General features: G+C 44.4%; 1 protein-coding gene across 1 annotated transcript in view; it reads right to left on the bottom strand.

The window, feature by feature from the left end:
• The window catches only part of LRP5 (LDL receptor related protein 5), a 169,907-nt gene extending 147,810 nt beyond the window's left edge, over window positions 1–22,097 (bottom strand). Inside the window, exon 1 of the mRNA XM_084857481.1 lies at window positions 21,955–22,097. Coding sequence (XP_084713607.1) covers window positions 21,955–22,036 — 82 coding nt within the window. The 5' untranslated portion in view covers window positions 22,037–22,097. The remainder of the gene's footprint in view (window positions 1–21,954) is intronic.
• Between the last annotated feature and the right edge of the window lie 2,454 nt (window positions 22,098–24,551).

Genomic DNA, 24,551 nt, shown 5'->3' with positions numbered 1-24,551 from the left:
TCCAAGAAATCAGAGATGCACGGGTGAATGCTGGCAGCCACCTGAAGTAGCTATTCTAGAAGCCCTCTTGAAGGTTCTACCTCTCTCTCAATTCAGATCTCAGTGGCAGCAACAGAGGATGAGGTGGCTTGTGTGGAGGGCAGATTGCAAGAGGCACAGGAATTGGGATAGGATATGAGGTGGAGGATAAGGAGGAAAATGATGATGATAAGCAGGGGGGTATGTGTGTGTGAGAGAGAAAGAAATAGTGCTATGTGAATGTCGTGTATAAGTAATATGAATAAGTGTATGTATATGGGACAGCCACATTGAAGGTACTGCAGATTTGAGAGAGAGAGAGATTTGGGGTTTTCTTCTGTGTGCACATATACATGTATGTACTCATATATTATGAGCCACTTACTTGTGGGGTGCCACAGGGTTCCATCCTCTCCCCGATGCTATTTAACATCTATGTGAAGCCACTGGGGGCTATCATCAGGAGGTTTGGGGTGCAGTGTCATCAATATGCGGATGACACGCAGCTCTACCTCTCATTCAAATCTTCACCAAGGTTGGCCGTAGAATCCCTGTCCAAATGTCTGGAGACGGTGAGTGGCTGGATGGGGAGTAATAAGCTGAAGCTCAACCCTGACAAGACCGAGGTACTTTTGGTGGGAGACAAGAGGAGGCTGGGGGATGTTGACCTGGTGTTGAATGGGGTACAGCTACCCTTGAAAGACCAGGTCCGCAGCCTGGGGGTCATTTTGGACTCCCAGCTGTCCATGGAGGCTCAGGTGTCAGCTGTGAGCCGGACAGCGCTGTATCAACTCCATCTGATACGGCGGCTGCGCCCCTTCCTTCCCGACCATCTGCTCCCATCGGTAGTACATGCCCTGGTCTCCTCTCGTTTAGACTACTGTAATGCGCTCTACGTGGGGTTACCCTTGAAGACGGTTCGGAAACTGCAGCTGGTACAGAACGTGGCGGCTCGCCTGATTAAAGGCAGCCGCTGGCGAGATCACATCACTCCAGTGCTGAAGGAGTTGCACTGGTTACCAGTTGTTTTCCGGGCCAAATTCAAGGTGTTGGTTTTGACCTTTAAAACCCTATATGGTTCCGGCCCAGCCTATCTTAAGGAGCGCCTCCAGCAACACCAGACAGGCCGCTTAACAAGATCAGCCTCGGATGGCCTTCTCTCTGTCCCATCAGCCAGGACAGCTAGACTGGTGGGGACGAGGGAGAGGGCCTTCTCTGTGGTGGCCCCCACTCTGTGGAACTCCCTCCCTAGGGAACTCCGTCATGCCCCCTCTTTAATGAGCTTCCGTCGTGCATTAAAAACCTGGTTGTTCAGGCAGGCATTTGGGGTGGGTTAGGGTATTTAAAAAAAAAAAAAATTATGGTAAAATTTTATTGTTTTAAATTGTTTTATGGTGGGTTGTACATCGCCCAGAGTGGCTGGGTGACCAGTCAGATGGGCGATTAATAAATTTAATAAATAAATAAATAAATTTGTTTTTGTTTGCACATAAAATATAACAAAGCTCATTCTCAATATTCATCCACATTTCAAGAGAGATGTCATGAGGGATTAATAAGTGTTTCTCTTTACCCTTCTCAAGACAACTTTAGGACTGTACAAAAAACAACAAAGATAAAAGAAACAACAACTCTCAGGTCAAGTATGCTGAAAAGAGATAAAAAGTATACCTATCTAGCCAACTGTTGGTGAACCTCTTGTTATCATAAGTACCTAACGTTGTATGTTTTCCCCTTCCCTTTTTTCTTTCCGGCTTAAGTGCCACACACACCCAGGAACCAAGTTCAGAAAAGGGGAAGAAAGGAAACACCCCCCACCCCCCACCCCAATGCATCATGAACTTAAGTTTCTGGCTTGGAAAGGACAGGGGAGACTTCTCAGGGCTTCAGGGCCATGATTGGCATGGCGTGGAGTCAGAACCAACCAGGGTTAGAAAACCAGGCAACATCCTGCCTTTTGTCCTGGTAGCAACATTGACCTCAATGACAGATGGGAAGGCAGAGGGCTGAAGGAAGAATTCTCCTCCATCACTTCCTCACTACTCCATTCATCACAGCAAGGAGCAGGGTCTAAGCAACTTCTCAGCTTGAGGGTAGCAATGAGTAGTGGGGAAAAACATGGGCACGGCCAACTGTGTGAAAAAGAACTGGGCTCAAAACACAGGACCAAGGGCAGGGCCATGCAGACTGAGAACTGAGATAGCCTCTCAGGAAATTAAATAGGATAAAGTAAAAGGGATTAATTTGAGACAGTTGACAAGCCAAAGGACCCCCAACACACCCCTTCCCAGAAACTGGGATCACTGAGGGGAGATGTTTAGTGCCCACCCTAGTAGTATCCCCACGAGCATCCACTTACCCACCTGATATGCAGTGCCCATCTTCCCTTCCAGGGGAGAGAGAAGACTAAGCATGAGAGGCAGCAGCAAGCAACACAATGGCACAGTGCCTGGTGGGGAAAGGGCTATAGCAATGGGAATCCAAGGCAGAAAGAGCCCTCATCCCTCCCCTCCCGTGAAGTTTCAAAGGTAGTTATATTTTATATTACACCCAGCAGCCAGTTTCCAACACTTTGTTCTATCATGCTCTCGTAGTGTAATTCTAGAGCTTGAGAGATAAACAGAAGTCAACAAAATGGCTTCATAAAATGTGCGGCAGCGGTAAAGGGGAGGCAGAGCAACAGGCACTGCACAAAACAGTCTTCATTTCCAGATTATTAGCTTTTGGTGAACAAAGTATTGGTCATCTGCAAGTAATTCAGTTCCCATTTTTCAAAGCTACATCAACAATTTTATTTTCCCAAATGGATGAACATCTCTTGGAAAAGAGCGCAGATTCCAGAGTTACCTTCTGCAAATGCTTTAAGTGTTGGTGGGTTTTGCACATGCCTCCTATTAAATTATAGCATGCTGGGAGACTTTTTCTTTTTTGGAAAGGATGGCAAACAAGAATAATTTGGATCCCAATACAGGCCCATTTACTCTGGAATTGTAAATCCAAAAGAAAGTTCTCACTAACTCATGAGTAGGTGCATTAATGACTGTAGCTTTAAACTAAAAATTCCGTGTTCAAATTTACAGCAAATACAAATTTTAAGAGGTTGAACAGATCCCTAAGTAGCTGTCATCTACTGTGGTGTGGTTTTACAACTCCTATGGGACCAATCAGTTTAGCGAATTGTGGGGCTGGCTGTCCAGGGCTGGGGTGGGGGAGAGAAAAAGAGTCAAACTCAGTGTGAATTCTAGGAGTCACAAAGGACAGGTTTCAAGCGCCTGAAATCTGACTTATTACTGTTGCACTACAGTTTTTGATCCATTTCCTCTACTCGACTTAAATCTCACTTTATGCAGCTTAGCTAACTAGATCCAGATGTACCTTGAAGACTAACATTTATTGTGGTATGAGCTTTCATAGGCAACAGGCTTCTTCATTCTAGGCATGAAGTGGACTGGAAAGATGGTTTTCCTCCAGTGTACCTCAACCCACATGGGGTGTGTATACCATGTATCTGATGAGGACAGCTCTTGTTTAACAAAGCTCATGCCATAAGCCTTTAAATACCACAGGGCACTGGTTTGGATCCAAAGGTGCCCTTCCACTTGCAGAAAGCCTCTTCCACTCATGGAAGAGCTATTTCCAACCTAGCAGAAGAGCACTGCTTGAGAAAAAGGACCCCAAATCCAGGGAAATACTTGCATTTGCACGCTCTCTTGTCAAGTCTTTACAACCATGCTGGGGGGCTGGGCGGGGTGCAAATTGCCCACAGGCCACATATTGTCCCACCCACTGCTAAAACCTGTATCTTCCTTATTCACCCTGTTTCTCATAAGGAAACACAATATCCCCACATTGTGGCACAGCACTGGAAGTCTTCTGTTAGTGTCTGCACAAATGTTAACAGTACAGCACTAATACATTTTCTCCTTCTGCTTATGGTAGTTCAATTCCAAGCACTATCTTTTTATTGCAACAGACTAGTCTTCTAAATCAGAGCCTGATGAACAACAGTGTTATCCAATTGACTATCTGCACAAATATGGATTTTTCTTTCTTTTACTTTATGCATCACATTAAGACAGAAGCCCTGAAAGTGGTAGATTTTTTTTTACAACTTCAGACATAAAATGTGCAGAGCTTCGTATGATCCACAGCTGTATAAAATTTGAAATGCTCGTTATTTTATAGCTAGAAATGTAAAAATCTTGGAAACATTGAAGGCATGGGTTGTGGAAAACAAGCTTTAGGAGACAATTAACACACTTGCAATATTTTATTGACAATACCAGTGCTATAAGTAGACTCAATTTAGAGGTATTTCTTACTTGCATTTACTGCTCTTCCAAATATTCATAAGGCTTGATATTATTTTCCAAGCCTGGTATGAGACAATGTCAATTTCAGGCTTGTGTGCCTCAATGTCCCATTCTCCCACCATTGAAAATATAATCTGAACCACATGAACACTGTATTGCTTTGTACCTGTAATCATTCAAAGTGATCCTGGGTACAGATAAATGTGGTATTTCAGCTGGGCTTGATGTTACTGTCTATCCAGGAAAAGAGAGTCGGGCATGAGTGACCCAAGGCTCACTTCCTTTCAAAAAGGCTGTGTTTGGATACAACATTAAACCACAGTGTTGAATTATGAGAATAAGCTAGCCTCTCCCTACCCCCCACCCCCCAGGCTCACATGTTCTCCTTCCTCCAGTATGCCTGCAAGGACATAAAAAGCTTCCCCTCTCATTTCAGTTTATCTGCAGTTTAGCATGTCATCTAATCCCTAAATGGTGGTTAATCTTAACTATGGTTGATGAAAACAAGCCAACTTCAAAAGCTAGGGTTTGAAGTTGGCTTGTTTCCACTAACCATAGTTAAGATTAATTGCAGTTTGTCCAAGTTCAGATGGCACAGCACGCTGCAGTTAATTAAAAATGGATCTTACTTGTAATGTTCAACTATGGTTAGGCATTACATCTGAGCCAGCCCAATTGGTTTATTATGTCTTATGTCTGAAAATGAATTTTGCCAACTGACCCTAGTTTGCTGCATTACAAGGAAAATGACCAGCAGCCAGGACTCACTGCAAATGTTCATGCCCTTCTTCCTCTTTGGTACCAATCACACATCCATGCCATGCTTAAGTACATTACGGCTCATATGCATTTCTTTACTCGTGGTTCATTATATACTAAAATACACCTTTAAAAGCAAGGACTGATTATTTTCTTTTATACCAAGACAGCCAAACATGTAATGCAGAGGGGAAAATAAGGGAAGGAGAGCAATCTTAAAAAACCCGAGAAGCACTGACTAAGCAACCCCACTAACACAGTCCATATGTAAAGACTGAAGTCAACTTAGGAAATCTAAAGCACAAAAAAGAACATTTCTATAAAATGAGTGAAGCATTTTACTAATCTAAACTTCAGACTTCAATAAATATCCCATTAACGTTATATTTATTGAAATCTAAGGTTCAGTACTGTATTCCTAACAAAAGCCAGAATTACACTACTGGTAAAAGGCTTTTGATTCAAACATCTGACAACTATAGCTGTAGTTAACTACAGTGTTACTTGTTCTGTCCCCTATATTATAAGTGCAAAGGCATAGTTTATATGCAGCATAGCTTTCAGTATGTAATATAGCTCCTAGGAGAGGAAAAGGCTCATGAAGTTACAACATAGCTTAATCCTATAACAATATACTTGACAAGTACACAATATTTCATTTGCTTTTTCCTTGCTGAGCCAGTAGATTTGGAAAAGTTGAGTGCAAGCTCTACCTACACCATGGTCTTGTTGTATAACCTTGGATAAGTGACTATTTCTCAGCTATAAAATGGGTTGCTGTCTCTCCTCACAATAAGACCACAAAACACATTATGAACTAAAAGTGCTATATACGTTATTATTAGACTGCTATTAGACTTGTTCTACAGATGAGGAATAGGAAGAAGAGATTAAATGCATTACCTGTGATCCCACAATTAAATTCAAAAGAGGCAAGTACATTAAACCACTGCATTTATTACATTTCTATACCACCCAACAGCCAAAGTTCTTTGGCTGATTCACAAAAATTAAAACCCCAAACTACAGCATGATAAAATATAATACCTTTAACAAAATCCACCTCTCTAATGCTTCTCAAACTGTGGGCCCTGAACCACAAGCGGGCCCCACATTTTCCTGGGTGGGTCACACAGTGAGGGGCTTCTTTCATTTCTAAGGGCTTTTCTTCTTTCATCAGGGTGACAGTATACCATTCCTGTAGCACAGCCCCTTTGACAGACAGTTTTCCTCCCTCCTTATACTTAATGCTATTTGTGCTCAAACACTATTCAAATACATATGGCCTATATATACCTGTATTAACACTAAAAATTAAAAAATATATAAACTTGTTCAGTGTTAACTGTTAACTACTGATGTGATATACTTGTGTTTTCTGCAGCAGAAGGGAAAAGTAAAGCTCAAAAGGTTTGTCAAGTCTACAAGTGGATCCCAAATGGTTGAGTGGAATGAACTCCCCATCCTCACTCACACACTTTCTCACTCAAGCCCAGATCTCAGACTCGGTCAAGTCTGAAGTGTGTTCTCAATTACCTGTTTTAATCCTGTAACGTGTGAAAGAATAAGGAACTACAGTTTCCAGCAGTCTTTATAAGAAGGAATGGCAGCTAAAAGTTTTTACTGTAAACAGGTAGCCTTCATAATTAATAATAAAGTGGCTAAAGCAGTGCTTGGATACAATCCAAAAAATGACAGAATGATCTCAATTCGAGTTCAGGGTAAGCCATTTAACATCACAGTGATCCAAATATACACCCCAACCACAGATGCTGAAGAAGCAGAAGTAGATCAGTTCTATGAGGATCTGCAGCACCTACTGGATAGTACGCCAAAAAAAGATGTTATTTTCATTACAGGAGACTGGAATGCTAAGGTGGGTAGTCAAACAATAACTGGAATTACAGGCAAGCATGGTCTGGGAGAACAAAATGAAGCAGGGCATAGGCTGATACAATTTTGCCAAGACAACTCACTGTGCATAACAAACACTCTCTTCCAACAACCTAAGAGACGACTTTATACATGGACTTCACCAGACGGTCGACACCGAAATCAGACTGACTACATCCTTTGTAGCCAAAGGTGGCGGACATCTATGCAGTCGGTAAAAACAAGACCTAGAGCAGATTGTAGTTCAGATCACAAACTTCTTATTGCACAATTTAGAATCAGACTAAAGAGAATAGGGAAGACCCACAGATCAGTTAGATATGAGCTCACTAATATTCCTAATGAATATGCAGTGGAGGTGAAGAATAGATTTAAGGGGCTAGATTTAGTAGATAGGGTCCCGGAAGAACTATGGACAGAAGTTCGCAACATTGTTCAGGAGGCGGCAACAAAAAACGTCCCAAAGAAAAAGAAAACCAAGAAGGCAAGACAGCTGTCTGCTGAGACACTGGAAGCAGCCCAAGAAAGAAGGAAAGCAAAAGGCAACAGTGATAGGGGGAGATATGCCCAATTAAATGCAAAATTCCAGAGGTCAGCCAGAAGAGATAAGGAATTATTTTTAAACAAGCAATGCACGGAAGCGGAAGAAGATAACAGAATAGGAAGGACAAGAGACCTCTTCCAGAAAATTAGAAACATAGGAGGTAAACTCCAGGCAAAAATGGGTATGATCAAAAACAAAGATGGCAAGGACCTAACAGACGCAGAAGAGATCAAGAAAAGGTGGCAAGAATATACGGAAGATCTGCATAGGACGGATAATAATATTGGGGATAGATTTGACGGTGTGGTCAGTGAGCTAGAGCCAGACATCCTGAAGAGTGAGGTTGACTGGGCCTTAAGAAGTTTTGCTAATAACAAGGAAGCAGGAGATGACGGTGTCCCAGCTGAACTGTTTAAAATCTTGCAAGATGATTTGGAAAACACAAGAATGGCCAACAGATTGGAAAAAATCAACTTATATCCCCATACCAAAAAAGGGAAGCACCAAAGAATGTTCAAACTATCGAACAGTGGCACTTATTTCACATGCCAGTAAGGTAATGCTCAAGATCTTGCAAGGTAGACTCCAGCAATTCATGGAATGAGAATTGCCAGATGTACAAGCTGGGTTTAGAAAAAGCAGAGGAACTAGAGACCAAATTGCCAATATCCGCTGGATAATGGAAAAAGCCAGGGAGTTTCAGAAAAACATCTATTCCTGTTTTATTGACTATTCTAAAGCCTTTGACTGTGTGGATTATAACAAATTGTGCAAGTGCTTGGTGGTATGGGGATACCAAGTCATCTTGTCTGCCTCCTGAGGAATCTGTATAACGACCAAGTAGCAACGGTAAGAACAGATCACGGAACAACGGACTGGTTTAAGATTGGGAAAGGAGTACGGCAGGGTTGTATACTCTCACCCTACCTATTCAACCTGTACGCAGAACACATCATGCGACGTGCTGGGCTTGATGAAGCCAAGGCTGGAGTTAAAATCGCTGGGAGAAACATTAACAATCTCAGATATGCAGATGATACCATTTTGATGGCTGAAAGCGAGGAGGAGCTGAGGAACCTTATGACGAAGGTGAAAGAGGAAAGTGCAAAAGCTGGGTTGCAGTTAAACCTCAAAAAAACCAAGATTATGGCAACCAGCTTGATTGATAACTGGCAAATAGAGGGAGAAAAGGTGGAGGCAGTGACAGACTTTGTCTTTCTACACGCAAAGGTTACTACAGACGCTGACTGCAACTAGGAAATCAGAAGACGTTTACTTCTTGGGAGGACAGCAATGACAAATCTTGATACAATAGTGAAGAGCAGAGACATCACACTGACAACAAAGGTCCGCATAGTTAAAGCAATGGTATTCCCCATAGTAACCTATGGCTGCGAGAGCTGGGCCATAAGGAAGGCTGAGCAAAGGAAGATAGATGCTTTTGAACTGTGGTGCTGGAGGAAAATTCTGAGAGTGCCTTGGACTGCAAGAAGATCAGACCAGTCCATACTCCAGGAAATAAAGCCGGAGAAAGGGGAAGATATATCCAACTGAATGCAGAGTTCCAGAGAATAGCAAGGAGAGACAAGAAGGCCTTCTTAAATGAATGCAAAGAAATCGAGGAAAACAACAGAATGGGAAAGACTAGAGATCTCTTCAAGAAAACTGGAGTTCTCAAGGGAACGTTTTGTGCAAAGACGGGCATGATAAAGGACAAAGAAGGCAGGGACCTAACAGAAGCAGATGAGATTAAGAAGAAGTGGCAAGAATACACAGAAGAACTATACAGGAAAGATCTGAATGTCCCTGATAGCCATGATAGTGAGGTCACTGAACTTGAGCCGGACATCCTCGAGAGTGAAGTCAAGTGGGCCTTAGGAAGCATTAGTAACAACAAATCTAGCGGAGATGACAGTATTCCAGCCGAGCTATTTAAAATCCTAAAAGATGATGCTGTTAAAGTGCTGCATTCAATATGTCAACAAATTTGGAACACTCAACAATGGCCGCAAGACTGGAAAAGGTCAGTTTACATTCCAATTCCAAAGAAGAGCAATGCCAAAGAGTGTTCAAACTACCATACAATTGCGCTCATTTCACATGCTAGCAAGGTGATGCTCAAAATCCTACAAGCTAGGCTTCAGCAGTATGTGAACCGAGAACTACTGGAAGTACAAGCTGGGTTTCGAAGAGGCAGAGGAACTAGAGATCAAATCGCCAACGTTCGCTGGATCATGGAGAAAGCAAGAGAATTCCAGAAAAACGTCTATTTCTGCTTCATTGACTACACTAAAGCCTTTGATTGTGTGGATCACAACAAACTGTGGCAAATTCTTAAAGAGATGGGAGTACCAGACCACCTTACCTGTCTCCTGAGAAACCTGTATGAGGGTCAAGAAGCAACAGTAAGAACCTGACATGGAACAACCGAGTGGTTCAAAATTGGGAAAGGAGTACGACAAGGCTGCATATTGTCACCCTGCTTATTTAACTTATATGCAGAGTACATCTTGAGAAACGCCGGGTTGGATGAATCACAGGTCAGAATTAAGATTGCCGGGAGAATTATCAACAACCTCCGATATGCAGATGATACCACCCTAATGGCAGAAAGCGAAGAGGATCTAAAGAGCCTCTTGTTGAGGGTGAAAGAGGAGAGTGCAAAAGCTGGTTTGAAACTCAACATTAACAAAACGAAGATCATGGCATCTGGCCCCATCACTTCCTGGCATATAGAAGGGGAAGAAATGGAAGCTGTGACAGATTTTATTTTCTTGGGCTCCAAGATCACCACAGACAGTGACTGTAGCCATGAAATTAAAAGACTCTTGCTCCTTGGGAGGAAAGCTATGGCAAACCTAGACAGCATAGTAAGAAGCAGAGACATCACCTGGCCGACAAAGGTCCGTCTAATCAAAGCTATGGTTTTCCCAGTAGTAATGTATGGCTGTGAGAGCTGGACTATAAGGAAGGCTGAGTGCTGAAGAATTGATGCTTTTGAACTGTGGTGCTGGAGAAGACTCTTACGAGTCCCCTGGACTGCAAGGAGGTCAAATCAGTCCATCCTAAAGGAAATCAACCCTGACTGCTCATTGGAAGGACAGATACTGAAGCTGAAGCTCAAATATTTTGGCCACCTAATGCGAAGAGAAAACTCTCTGGAAAAGACCCTGATGCGGGAAAGACTGAAGGCAAAAGGAGAAGGGGACGACAGAGGATGAGATGGCTGGATAGCATCACCGATGCAATGAATATGAACTTGAGCACACTCCGGGAGAGAGCGCAGGACAGGAAGGCCTGGCGTGCTATGGTCCATGCGGTCACGAAGAGTCGGACACGACTGAACGACTGAACAACAACAACAGCTTACTTGAGGGAAGGATATTAAAGGCAAAACTGAAGTACTTTGGCCACATAATGAGAAGACAGGATACCCTGGAGAAGATGCTGATGCTAGGGAAAGTGGAAGGCAAAAGGAAGAGGGGCCGACCAAGGGCAAGATGGATGGGTGATATTCTGGAGGTGACGGACTCGACCTTGGGGGAGCTGGGGGTGGCGACGGCCGACAGGAAGCTCTGGAGTGGGCTGGTCCATGAAGTCACGAAGAGTCAGAAGCGACTGACCAAATAAACAACAACAACAAACTAATACAAGACTATAATATGAAACACTTTTACAGCTACATTCTTTTGTTCCACGAATGTCAGATCTTTTCCACACCATCCCAGCTTTTGCTAAAATGCAGGTAACAAATCTTATTTTGCCTTTTACAGTGCCCAGGTGTACAAAATATGCAATCAATTACATGGAAGTAAATCTGAAATGCTCTAAACTAATATTGCACCTATATCTTCCCCTTTTAAGTACCCTTTGAGCATATCCTAGCACAACAGTTCCCACATAATTTGGTCCCTACTACAACCTTCCCAAACCTGACACCCTCCAGATGTGCTGGACTACAACTTCCATAATCCCCCACCAGCAGAGCTATGTTCTACCTCCCAACCAGCTGATGGCACAGTACGATGCTGCCCAGTGCAGTTCAGCATCTTGATGGTGAGGGTGGGGAGAGATGTGGAAAACTTGGTGTAGAAGGCCTTTAGAGCCTGTTAAGAAGCCCCATCCCTGCCCAGTTCCCCGCACTGGGCATTCCAATCCCTGCTTAAAGACATGAGCTGCAATCAGCTTCTGTGGAACTCCCACATGCATCAATATGTGGAGAACTGGTCAGGGAACCGAGACGCTAAACTTTTACTTGTCAAAGTGCCCTGTCACAGTAGTACCCATTTCAGTGCATGGAATAGTCATACTAAAACACAGACATACTTCTAAACATAGCTAATGAATGACAATACACATCTTTTAAAAATCATATCAAAACTGCTTGAATAAATCAGGCCTATACCTATATATTCTCATGCTCAAGACCAATCATACAGGATGGAAAAAAATCCACTTTTAGAAGTGCGTTTTTTCATAAAATTAATTGCAGAGCAATCCTAGCCCCCTCGGACAACCACTGGGAGTGGGAGGTTAGATGCAGCAAAGGTCTCCCTCTGCTGGCAGGGTGAGAGTGTCTACCCCAGAAGCCCCTGTTACACCAGTGGAAAGCTCCACAGGCATAAATCCACCAGCAGTCTTCTCACCGGCAGCAGGCCCCAAAACAGGGTGTTCCAGAGGCAGAGTGGGAGCAAGTTGGAGGCAGGTTACTGTTCTCCCAAAAGGACCCTGGATTGGGCCCTCAGCTACACCAACCTGGACCTGGCATATTAAAACCCTGGTAAAGGACACCTCCTGTCCTTGGAAGTGATGGGCAATCTGGCACTTCACTCTCCCCTCCCAACCCCAGTTAGCATTGTTCTCTTGGGGTGGAATCCTACACATCTTTAGACAAAAAACAGTCCTACAACTCCCAGCATATGGCAGCCAGCATGAATGCAAGACAAGTTGGGCAAGCGGTATGGATACAATACCAGCCTAATCTAAGATTAAAGTTGTAATTTAACTACCACCACCCCACCACTCCTAGAGTGACTATCCCAGGAGGCACATAAATATGTGCCCACAGCTCTTCAGGCACACTAAAATTAGTATGTTAGCAGTTTTCAATGCCTTCATCCCCCCACCCCCTTAAAATCTAATATAAGGGAAGTATATGATATTGAGTTGTCATGGTTAAAAATATTTACAAGTATTCCAATAAAAATAGTTTCCAGGTAAAATTATGAATTTGATCGTAACATTTAAGCAACACTCAAGTCGTCAATCCTATAGACACTGACCTGGGAGTAAGCCTCATTGAAGTCAATGGGGCTTACATCTGAGTAGACATGAATAGGATTATGCTGTTAAGTGCACTTTGCTGGTTTCTTTATCAAGTATTTCTGTTTAGCTACTTTTGGCTAATGGAAAATCTGTTCAGATATTTATGCAGCACACACAATTAATATGACATATGGTTTTAGTTTGGTTTACAAATTATAGACAGCGCAATGGATTGCACGTGGGGCTGCCTTTCAAAATGGTCTGGAAACTTCACTCCATTCAGAATATAGCTGGGAGGCCACTGACTGGACTGGGCAATACGAGCATATTGAACCAGTTCTTTGCCATCTACACTGGCTCTCAGTCTATTTCTGGGCTCAATTCAATGTGCTGGTTTGACCTTTAAGGCTCTTCATGGCTTGGGAACTCAGTACTTGAAGGATCGCCTCTTCCTACATGTGGCTGGCTACCTGGACTATGAGATTTTCATTTGAGGACAATCTTTGAATACACCTGCCAAGTGAGGGATGGCTGATATCTACAAGAGAAAGGGCCTTTAAAATGGCAGATCACTGGTGGTGGAATGCCTACCCAAGAGAGGTCCACCTGGCACTTACTTTGGTGTCATTTCAGCACCATGCGAAGACCACTTTACTTTCCTAGGTCTTTTAATCTGTCTTAGTTTTAAGATGTTTTTACTCTCCATGGCATATGTTTTTATGCTGTATCATACTGCTATTGTTATTAACATTATTTAATTTATTTCTCAATGAGAACCACCCAGAGAACTCTTATAGGATGACCTATGAATACTGTAAAAAAATAAATGCAAGTCTGCTAAATAAGTTTCCACTGGGGTAAGAACAGCTGCAGAAATTGTTCAGGCCAGCAGAAAGCACATATGAAATTCACACAGGCTTTGACATAATACATTCCCACAGTTCTGAAAAATGGACAATATGTGTCCTTGACTTATGCCCTATGTAGACACTCAGGTACAGCAGTTTTTAAGCATAAAGTTCACATGTTATTCTAATCCCAGTGTTTAAAAGTAGCAAAACAAACAGGTGGCTATGTTCTTCAGCAGTTCATATCATTAATTGGTGGACTGCGGTTAAATTTCCTTGTTTGCGTTGCGTGTCATTTTTAACATGCACTTATTTAGCAACAACTAACTGCAAATTTACGCAGCCATGTGCCAACAATTGAAATAGGCCTGAATAACAATTGAAATAAGTGCCTGAAATTTAGAAACAAGAAGGTGAAGGAAAAATGGATGCTCAAAAGTGCCTGAATTTCTTAAGAGTCCAATGTGTTTTGGAAATACAATTTCCTTTTTCAGGGGAAATCTGAGTAAGTCTTCTTGGCTCTAGGGCATTCCTCAAGGTTAACGTGAAGGGTAGGCATGGCTGGGCACTTGCCAAAAGCCCACACCCAGCAGGGGCCCACTGAGAAAAGCCCCCTGGATTTGCTCCTCATCTTCACCATTGCAACCTCCTTGTTCTCCTGCCTCTCATTCTGGCTCAGACAAGTGGTGGTGAGAAGGAAGAGCAGTAGATGCCACTGGCTCTCTCCCTGTCAAGCAAGCAAGCAGTAGCAATAATGAGAAAGAGGAGGAGGAGTAAGAGTACCTGGTGACACTGATCTGGTTTCCACTTAACACCAATTCATGGGTTGTTTAACCCCTGAATTGATGAGTCTGTGAGCAAGGAAATGAGCACGTGGCTTCCCATGCTCTCATCGCTTCTGCTTCCAATCTGCTTTAATTGACAACCCTGTTCCTGGGTTGTTTGATGGGACATCTGAACTGGGCACAGAGGAGTCAGCACATACATTCCCTCACTCACAGCCCCAACAACCCATGGTTTATACAACCCATGGGATGTTGTTACATGTGAACTGGGCCAATGGCAGTGAGAAGGTAGACTCACTAAGGGAGGGGAAATACTGAGGGTGTCTTGCAATGACATTTCTGAATCAAACTGAAACAATTGTAGCCATTTTCTACTTGCCTTCATGTTTAGAAGATGTTCCCTTTACACTTGTAAATTAGTTTGAATTTCCAAAGCCATATAGATAAAAGTATACTACACATATATTCTGGAGGTGACGGACTCGACCTTGGGGGAGCTGGGGGTGGTGACGGCCGACAGGAAGCTCTGGCGTGGGCTGGTCCATGAAGTCATGAAGAGTCGGAAGCGACTGACTGAATAAACAACAACAACAATACTACACATGCACGCTCAAACCAAAATGACCAAAATTCTAAGAAGGACTTACAGGTCTCACATAAGTGATACAAGCCTGCTTTCAACTTATGGCCACATAAAATCCTACCCTAAACTAAAATAAATGCCTTCCCCATAAGATCAATACTACTGTTGGTGCCTTTAAAATAACAAGCTAGTCAACTTTAGCGTGATGAGTGAGAAAGCATTTGAGGAAATCTCTATATTTGAAACAAAGTTTAGCAATAGTCCCATTGACATGTGTAGGGTAGAAGTAAGCAGAGTTATGCAACTGAACACCGGTGGATTCAAAGAGTTCATCTTTTTTAAAATAAGAAAATTAGGGGAAGTTACATTTAAACTGCATTTTTAAAAATCAGTTTAGCAGTTAATCTAGTTCATCAAGAAGTCTGAATTAAACACACATGTATTAAAACCTAGACAATCTTCAAACTGATCCATGACGCTTCATTAGATACATTTGCTTGACATTCCAAAAACCCATCGTCAAATCATGGTTTGGAGAGAGGGAACATACTGCAGGTTCATGCACTTCCTTGTCACTCTCTCATGATTCCCTCCTCCCACTCTCTGATGATTCCCTCCTCCTTTGTCCAGTAACTACTAGTTCTTGCTTTTTGCAAAGCTCTGAACATATAGCTTTCAAGTCAATGGTCTTGCTCAAATGCTCAATGTCCTCACAGGCACCCAGGGGCCTATTTAAAATAAGCTAACTTACAGCTATCCATCAACCAAGAGTATGTACTTCTAAGAAATGTTCAAAGTAAAATAGGAAACTAGATTTAAACTGATAATTTCCAGGGCTCAGTTGGAGGGGGAGGGTTCCCTTGAGAAGGAAAAATGGAAAATGTCTAAAGAAGCCGGTATGGCTGTACAAGGAACTTTCTGATGACCTGAGACTCAAAAGGGAAATGTATAGGAGATGGAAGGAGGGACATATAACCAAGGAGGAGTATAACAGAGTAGCTTGAACCTGTAAAGACGTGTTAGGCAGCCCAGAATGAGCTGCGGATTGGGAACAATGTTAAAAACAAAGGGGTTTATTTGGCTAAATAAATAAAATGAAGATCAAGGAAGGGGTAGGTCTGCTGCCTGGGGAAGAACTTGAATTGTTAACAGGTGATAGAGAAGGCATAACTACTCCACTCTTATTTTATCTCAGTCCTCTCCCACAAGGGGATTTTAGTTCAGCCTGAAACAACTAGAACAAATGATATAAGGAAGGAGGACCTTGCATCCCAGGGTCAATAAGGTGATGGTTAGAGAACATCTAGCTACTTCAAATGAATTCAAGTCTCTAGGACAAGATGGATTACGTCTCTGAGTGCTGAAGGAGACTGTGGACATTATTTCAGGTTACTTTTATCTGTAACCTTTGAGAACTCCTGGAGAACAGGTGAGGTACTAGACGAATGGAGAAATGCAAATGTTCTCCATACCTTCAAGAGTGGGGAAAGGTGGATTCAGGAAACTACAGACCAATTAGTCTGATGTCAATGCTGGGCCAAACTCTAGAACAGAGATTTAAGTGATCAGCCTGTGAGCATCTAGGCAATAATGCATTAATTATTAGGAGTAAACACAGGTTTGTCAGTTTGGTAGATCATAGGGTTCCCAGGTCATAGTCTGAAGGTACATGAGGCAGTCACCTTGCCGAAGCTAAGCAGGTCTGGGTCTGGTCAGTGCTTGGAGGGGAAACCACCTGGGAACCACATGTAGCTACGCTGAGTTCCACAATGGAAGAAAGGTGGGGTATAAACATAATGAATGAATGAATGAATGAATGAATAATAAAATCAAATCCTGCGGACATAGTAGATCTTGATTTCAGCAAAGCATCTGACAAGGTTTCCAATGATATCCTTGAGGAACTGGTTGCGCAACTGTACTCAATGCGCGCTCATTAATGGCTCAGCATCCTCCTGCATGGAGGTCTTGAGTGGAGTGCCACAGAAGCTCTGTCCTTGGCCCTGTGCTGTTGAACATTTTTATAAATGACTTGGATGCGGGTGTAGAGGGGATGCTTGTGAAATTTGCAAATGACACAAAACTAGGAGGTTATGCCAACACCATAGAAGACAGGATCAAGATTCAAAAGAATACTGACAGGCTGGAACATTGGGCCAAAACTATCAAGATGAAATTCAACATAGATAAATGTAAAGGGTTCAGTCTAATGTTGCACTAGAGGAAGTTCGCTAGTGTGACAAGACTTTTTCCAACATTCACCAAGGGGGGTGCAGTAGGGAGGGGGAATCACCCCCCACCCACCCCCATTCTGTTGACAGAATTGCTTCCATCAGTGGAATTACAACACTGGAAACAACCCAGTGTCAAAGGCACAAGTACAGGACTGGAGAGAGCTGGCTTGGCAGCAGAACATGTGAAAAGAAGCTAGGTGTCTTAATGGATCACAAGCTGAATATGAGCTAGAGGTGAGATCCAGCTACTAAAAAAGTTAATGCAATCTCAGACTCCATTAACAGAAGCATAGTATTCAGGTCACAGTATCCGGGTCATGTAAAGTAATAGTTCAGCTCTATTCTGTATTAGTCAGGCTGCATTTGAAGTACTGTGTTCAGTCCTGGGCACCACATTTTAAGAAGGACATTGACAAACTGGATCACATCCAGAGAACAGCAAACACGATGGTGAGGGGTCTTGAAACCTAGTTCTGTGAGGAACAGTTGAAAGAGCTGGGCATCTTTTCCTGGAGAAAAGTAGATTAAGGAGAAACATGAAAGCGGTCTTCAAATATCTGAAAGTCATGCAGAAGATGGAGTAGACTTGCTCCATAGTGCTCCAGAGGGCAGGACTAGAACCAATGGGTGGAAATTACAGAGAAGCAGATTTCAGCTAAACATTAAGAGAAACATCCTAACAATGAGAAACAATGGAACAAACTGCCTCAACAGTAAAACAAACTGCCTCAGTAGCTGATGGGTTCTCATTTGCTGGAGATCTTTAAACAGAGGCTGGACAATCATCAGTCAGGGATGCCATAGCTGCATTCTGCACTGAGCATGGGTTAGACTAGATGATCTCCAAACTCTGTAGTTCTATGACAACTCTACATGGAACTTTACTGAGTGGGATACATTTAACTTCAGGGTATAAGGATAGTGTGTGAATTTTCCATACATTTCCCCCTAAGTGAACACTGCTGTCTCTGACGACAATGTCTGTGTATTATGTGAACAAGCAACACACTGTGCTATTTGCTGCACATACTACCTATACTCAGGCTGTTTTATGAAAAACATCAGTGTAGTAGTCCAATTTAGTGAGTGGCTAGAGAGAGGATGAACACTTTGCAAACATTTCTTGGCCTTGGACGATATATACCACGGGTAAAACAGGAAATGAGACCTAACAACAAAGAGTATTTTGAGCTCATGTACTTATATTTTTAGATACTTTTAAATGTACTTATGTTTTGTACTTTTTTAAATGTTCTTATCTTTTAAATGTACTTATCATTTTAGACTCCCAGCTGTCCATGGAGGCTCAGGTGTCAGCTGTAAGCAGGACAGCGCTGTTCCAACTCCATCCGATACGGTGGCTGCGCCCCTACCTTCCTGACCATCTGCTCCCATCAGTAGTACATGCCCTGGTCTCCTCTCGTTTAGACTGCTGTAATACACTCTACGTGCGGTTACCCTTGAAGACAGTTCGGAAGCTGCAGCTGGTACAGAACGCGGCAGCTCGCCTGATTAAAGGCAGCCGCTGGTGTGATCACATCACTCTGGTGCTGAAGGAATTGCACAGGTTACCAGTTGTTTTCCGGGCCAAATTCAAGGTGTTGGTTTTGACCTATATGGTTCCGGCCCAGCCTATCTCAAGGAGCACCTCCAGCAACACCAGACAGGCCGCTTAACAAGATCAGCCTCGGATGGCCTTCTCTCTGTCCCATCAGCCAGGAGAGCTAGACTGGTGAGGACAAGGGAGAGGGCCTTCTCTGTGGCAGCCCCCACTCTGTGGAACTCCCTCCCTAGGGAACTCCACCATGCCCCCTTTTTAATGAGCTTCCGCCATGCATTAAAAACCTGGTTGTTCAGGCAGGCATATGGAGTGGGTTAGGGTATTTTTAGAAATACGATGTTTTTAAATGTAGAATTTTACTGTTTTAAATTGTTTTTATTATTGTACATTGCCCAGAGTGGCTGGATGACCGGCCAGATGGGTGATTAACCAATTTAATAAATAAATAAATAAATCTTTTAGGGGGGAAATGCACTTTTGTGTAACTCCACATGGCACTAGTTTCTGGGTCTAGAGCACAATATCAGCACTTTTGCTTCCACAAGTCCACCCACGTTGCTCTCCTGGTGGTCCACAGAACTAATAGAGATCACTGTGGGTTGTGCAGACTGCATGGCTGACACCCCACAATGAGTAATGGGGTACCCTGGGTAAGATGTACCTATCCCCCCCACCCCCCGATCCTTATACACTGTGGCTTTGTGCTGTAGATCCAAATGAGAAACTGTGGTCTGGCCACGGTCTTTGATATGGAAGCACAAACGAACCAACAACTGCCCAGAGAAAGGAAACTGTAACTAGAAATGCAATATAGTCAACCAAATGTCAATTTTGAAAAATAAAAGAGTTCAAGAATACAGACCTCTGTTATGCCAAACACTTTTGAGAAAAATTTATATTAATGTTGTTTTAACTTAAATGAACAGTTGTGACTTCAATTTCCTAAACCGCTTATTAGCTAAAAGCTATGCTAAGTTCCAACCATTGACTGTAGTTACTTTAAATTTTGTGGACTACGAACGTTTTTTGTTTTAATGGAAATTCCTTATTTGAACAGTCAGAATACACATCAACTGAACCACTACCACAGTAAATTGGGCACCGATTTTATACTGGGTATGTTGTTGCAAACTAACTTTACTTAATTTAACAGGTACACAGCCTTTGCCCTTTTTGTAGCTGGCCATAGTAAATATAGACAGTTTATCACAGATAGATATATTTAAAATATAAGACAGCCAGAAAACAACTCCTGTTTGGGGCTGTTTTGGCCCAAGTCTGCCCCACTCAAGATTTCAAAGAGCAGCCCTACTGCCTACATGGCATTATGCTTCAGAGACCTGTCTTAGAGTGAAGCCACTGGGAAAATCAAAAGTAGAAAAATTATTATTGGGTTACCTTGACACTGTAACAAACTAGTGGATCAATGAAGTCTAGCCTCTACAGGAATATTGACTCAAAGACTTTATCAGAAAGATTTAATTGTCAGGGATGAAAAGGATTTTTCACATTTATAATTACGATGGCACAAAGATTTTAATATACACCTGCAGTTAAGCCTGACTGCAAACAGAACGCAATGGCTATGAAGAAAATGGGTTGGAGCTTCCAAATGACAGTTCTGGTAACTACAGATTATTTCAAGAGGAGTGGGTGGCCTAATAAGAATTACCCTGAGGGGATACACTACTGACTGTTAGCCACACTACTATATTTCTTCAACTACTTGGGAAATTACAACAATTAACATTCATTAGTGGATCAAGACTTCAGTTTGCTGCTGACTGCTAAGCTAAAGAGAAACAAACCTAGTTATCACGAGGCTCCTTGTGCACAAGTTGAAACTTTTCTGTAGGCAATATCACAAGGGAGAAGCAGAAACGCACAACTCAGGTTCCCCTTTTGATGGCACCCCTGGATCACCACCAAATAATACTATTCTGACAGTAAGTGGGAATTTCTGCAAGAAAAACTTAAAAATGACCTCAAACAGGGTAGTAAGAACACAAACCATGTGCTCCGTGCACTATAGTGAAGTGTAGCGAAGGTTATAACATGTAGAAGGAAAGCCTCTTGCACATCCCTGCTGACTCTAGCCCCAATACAGCTCCAGCCCCTTCCTCAGTCTCCTCCTTACATACACCACACAGCAATGCAAACTTCCCAATCCGAATTTACACACACATGTATAGAAGAAGGCGCAGGAGGGTGCGGGGAGAGACTCCTTTCGAAACGTTAAAACGAGTGTTATTCGATATGGAAATGTACGTGATTGTCTGAACGCTCCCTAAAGTCAAGGAAGGGAACAAATGTTCGCTGTAGTTAAAGTCTGGGTAAACCCCCAGACAGACAAACTCTTCTCAGAAGTCTGTTTTGCCAAGTGTTACGTTTCACAAGTCAGGCAAGTCTCTCCCCGCCGCCTCCCGCTTCTCTCCCATACACCCCCCTTTACATCTTTAAAATAAAAGGAAAGAAGATCTGCTCTTTCGCCCCCCCCCAACCCCCACTCCAAAGCCGATGCCAAAAGTTTGATTCAGCCTGTGATCGACACCCGACACCCACTCCTCCAAACTCCGGGGAAATCACTGCCTCTGAGGGCCGCAAAGCGCTGGGAAAGGGAAACTTTTGTCTGGCTCTCGAGGCACACGGTTGAGTTCGAAGCCCAGCAGCAGCCCCCAGCACGCCAAAGGCGAGAGGAATCTTTTCCCGGCCAGCAGGGAAAGGGAAAGGTCCCAGAAATATATTTATTGGGGGAGGGGGGTCACGGAAGCGCCCTCCCTGTTCAGACGAGAACTTGTGGTTTCTGGGAGACACAACGAAGGAGCTTCCTTCCTTTTCCTGCCCCATCTGGTTAAGGGTCGGTCTTTCCCTCTCCCTCTCTCACACCCAGTTCCCCTGCCGCGTCCCCGTCGCCCTACCCCCCGCGGCTACAAGCGCCCTCGCTCCCCGACGCCGTGCCCCTCACCCATGCAAGTCACTTCCCAGCGCCCCCGCTCTCTGCTCTCCCTCACAACCCCCGCACACACGCCTCCTCCGTCCCAGTGCCACCCTCCATTCCCACTTCGTCGAGTTGCAGAGAAGTTTCCGTCTCCACAACAAAAGGCTCGCCTCGTCCTGCAGCTGCCGCCTCCGGGAGCGCCGCTCAACTCACCCCCGACGGAGCCCAAGTTGCACCGAAGCACCAAGGCGGAGAGTAGGAGCAGCAGCCGCGGCGGCGGCACCGCCGCCTCCATGTTGTGCCGCAGCAGCAGCTGCCCGCGGAGTGGCTCAGGCGGGCTCCATGCTCGGTGTGCGCCGCGCTCGGCAGGGAGGGAGGGAGGGAGGCGGGCGCTCCCCAGATTCTCCGCCTCCTCGGTGCGGTGCTGCCGCTCTGCGGAGGAGAGGGTGGGAAGGGGGCTGGGAGCCTCCCGCTTCCCTCAAACCCGAGGATGAGCTGAGCGGAAGCCAAGGGGCCGCCCCGCCTCTTTCCTTGTGTGGGACAGCCGCGCGCCCCCAGCGCGGGCTGTCGCTGGCGCGCCGGCTCGGCCGGAGAGCGCCAGGTGCTCGGTTCTCCCGTCGGCTTTTGCTCCGCTGGAATCACCCCGGCACAAGTCGCTCCCCAGGCACGCGCGCGAAGGTGCCCGCAATCCGCATCCCTCTGAGCCGGCCAAGGCTGTCCTAGGCAGGTTTTCTCGGACATCAAACATTTCCCCGCGCACTTCGACAGGGCTTGCTCCCTTGTAAACGCAGCCCGGGGGAACCCAGTCCAATAAGATTGCAGCGCAGAGATGTTTCACTGCCCTGACGTCACCAGATCGTGGGCACTCGAGGTCTGGCGTCCAGGCGCTGCCTTGCAGCTCGTGAGACCTGGGGAACAAGGAGCTGTCGAGATTGCTCCTAGCTTTTGCCGGCAGGATCCCTTTGCCGAGGACAGCTGCTTCGTAGGCAGACATTCAACAAGTGAATCTTTCCCCACCGCTGCATCTCATTCTGTTCCTGGAAAGGCTGCACCTGTTGAACCTCTTCCCTTTCAGGAAAAAAAAGGGAAAAAAAAGGTGGCTCTAAAGCAGCCTTCCCCAACCTGGCGCCCTCCAAATGTTTTGGACTACAAGTTCCATCAGCATCAGTCCGCATTTCCGCTAGTTGGGAATAATGAGAGCTGTAGTCCTAAGTATCTGGCGGGCGCCAGGTTGTGGGATGCTGCTTGAAAACAGGGTATGCCATGCAATGCTCACCAACCGAAATTCCTTGCGTGTTAAAGCACCTAAACATTAAATCTGTGTGAGAACATACCCTGCTGCTGTAGGCTAGTGTTTACAGAGTTGTTTGCCTTGATTACATGTGAGAAAATTGCACAGATGTGCAACTCTACATTTATTACTTCAAATAAGATGCTTTTTTTACTAGCCCACTAAATGAATCTAGTAGCCCACTCTTTGCAAGGGCATGAAAGCAGAGGCATTCTGACAGAAGATCCAATGCTCTGTCACTCCACTTCTGTTGGAACCTGAAAGCAGTCTAGACTAGCTTTAGTGGCTAGTCCAGTCTTCCCCAACCTGGTGCCCTCCAGATGTGTTGAACTACAGCACCAGCATGCACCGCTGGCTGGGGCTAATGGGAGTTGTAATCCAACACATCTAGAGGACACTAGGTTGGGCAACACTTGACTAGACAAATGGCCTAAAGCCAAACTGGCATTTGGTTAACCTATTTAGACTGGACTGCTTATTTCAGCTTCTTTGCTATTAAAAACGAGTACACTTACGGCGCAGTCCTATAGGATCCACCCATGATACTCATAAGCCTATGAATTCGGAGGCTTACGTGTATTCAGTGCAGAGTGGGAAGTGCGGTGGAGGCAATCATTGCCTTTGCCAAACCTCCAACTCTGCATTTCAGCTAGATGGGCTTTTTCACCTGTCTAGCTGAGGCGTAGTGGAGGGGGAGAGAAGGAGGGTGGAGAGGCCTCAGGATATGGCATCAGCTGGCCTCTCCAGTTCCCTCCCTCCCTGCCCACAGGAACTTTCCCTTTACCCTCCCTCCAAGGTTGTGCAACCTCAGAGAGGCAGGCGGCAAGGTTCTCTCCGTGCCGGCTGTGAGGGGGCAGGAGCTTGAGTTCCTATCTCTGAGGTCCAAGCTGTGTCTCTGACCTCGGATTCCAGAATCCAGAATATCCTATGCCACCCGCCGACTCTGTCTAGGGGCCATAGAATTGCTCCCTCTGGGTAGTTTATTATTTATTTGTTTGTTTGTTTCTATGCTACCCAGTAGCCGAAGCTCTCTGGGCAGTTCACAAAAATTTGAACCACAAAGCACAGCATAAAACAATATAAAACATTAAAGCTTAAAATCACAATATAACAGTACAACCCAAATAAAACCTAGCAGCAACGCAGAGATTTAAAATACAGATTTAAAACACCAAAGCTAGGAGACTAGGAAGCTGAAATGCTAAAATACTGAGAGAATAAAAAGATCTTCACCTGGTGCTGGAAGGAGTACAATGTAGGTGCCAGGTGAACCTCTCTAGGGAGCTCATTCCAGAGCCGGGGTGCCACAGCAGAAAAAGCCCTCCTCCTAGTAGCCACCCACCTCACTTCCTTTGGCAGGGGCTCACAGAGAAGGACCACTGAGGATGATATTAGGGTCCAGGCAGGCAGATATGGGAGGAGGCGATCCTTCAGTTAACCAGGCCCCAAGCTGTTAAGGGCTTTGAATGTTAATACCAGCACTTTGAATTGGGCCCAGAAATGGACTGGCAGCCAGCGC

The sequence above is a fragment of the Heloderma suspectum genome, chromosome 1, assembly GCF_057233095.1.
Source record: "Heloderma suspectum isolate Gila_16-S chromosome 1, 16-S_ref, whole genome shotgun sequence".
NCBI lineage: Eukaryota > Metazoa > Chordata > Lepidosauria > Squamata > Helodermatidae > Heloderma > Heloderma suspectum.
Note: the sequence above shows the minus strand (reverse complement) of the source record. Positions and strands in the feature narration are given on the sequence as shown.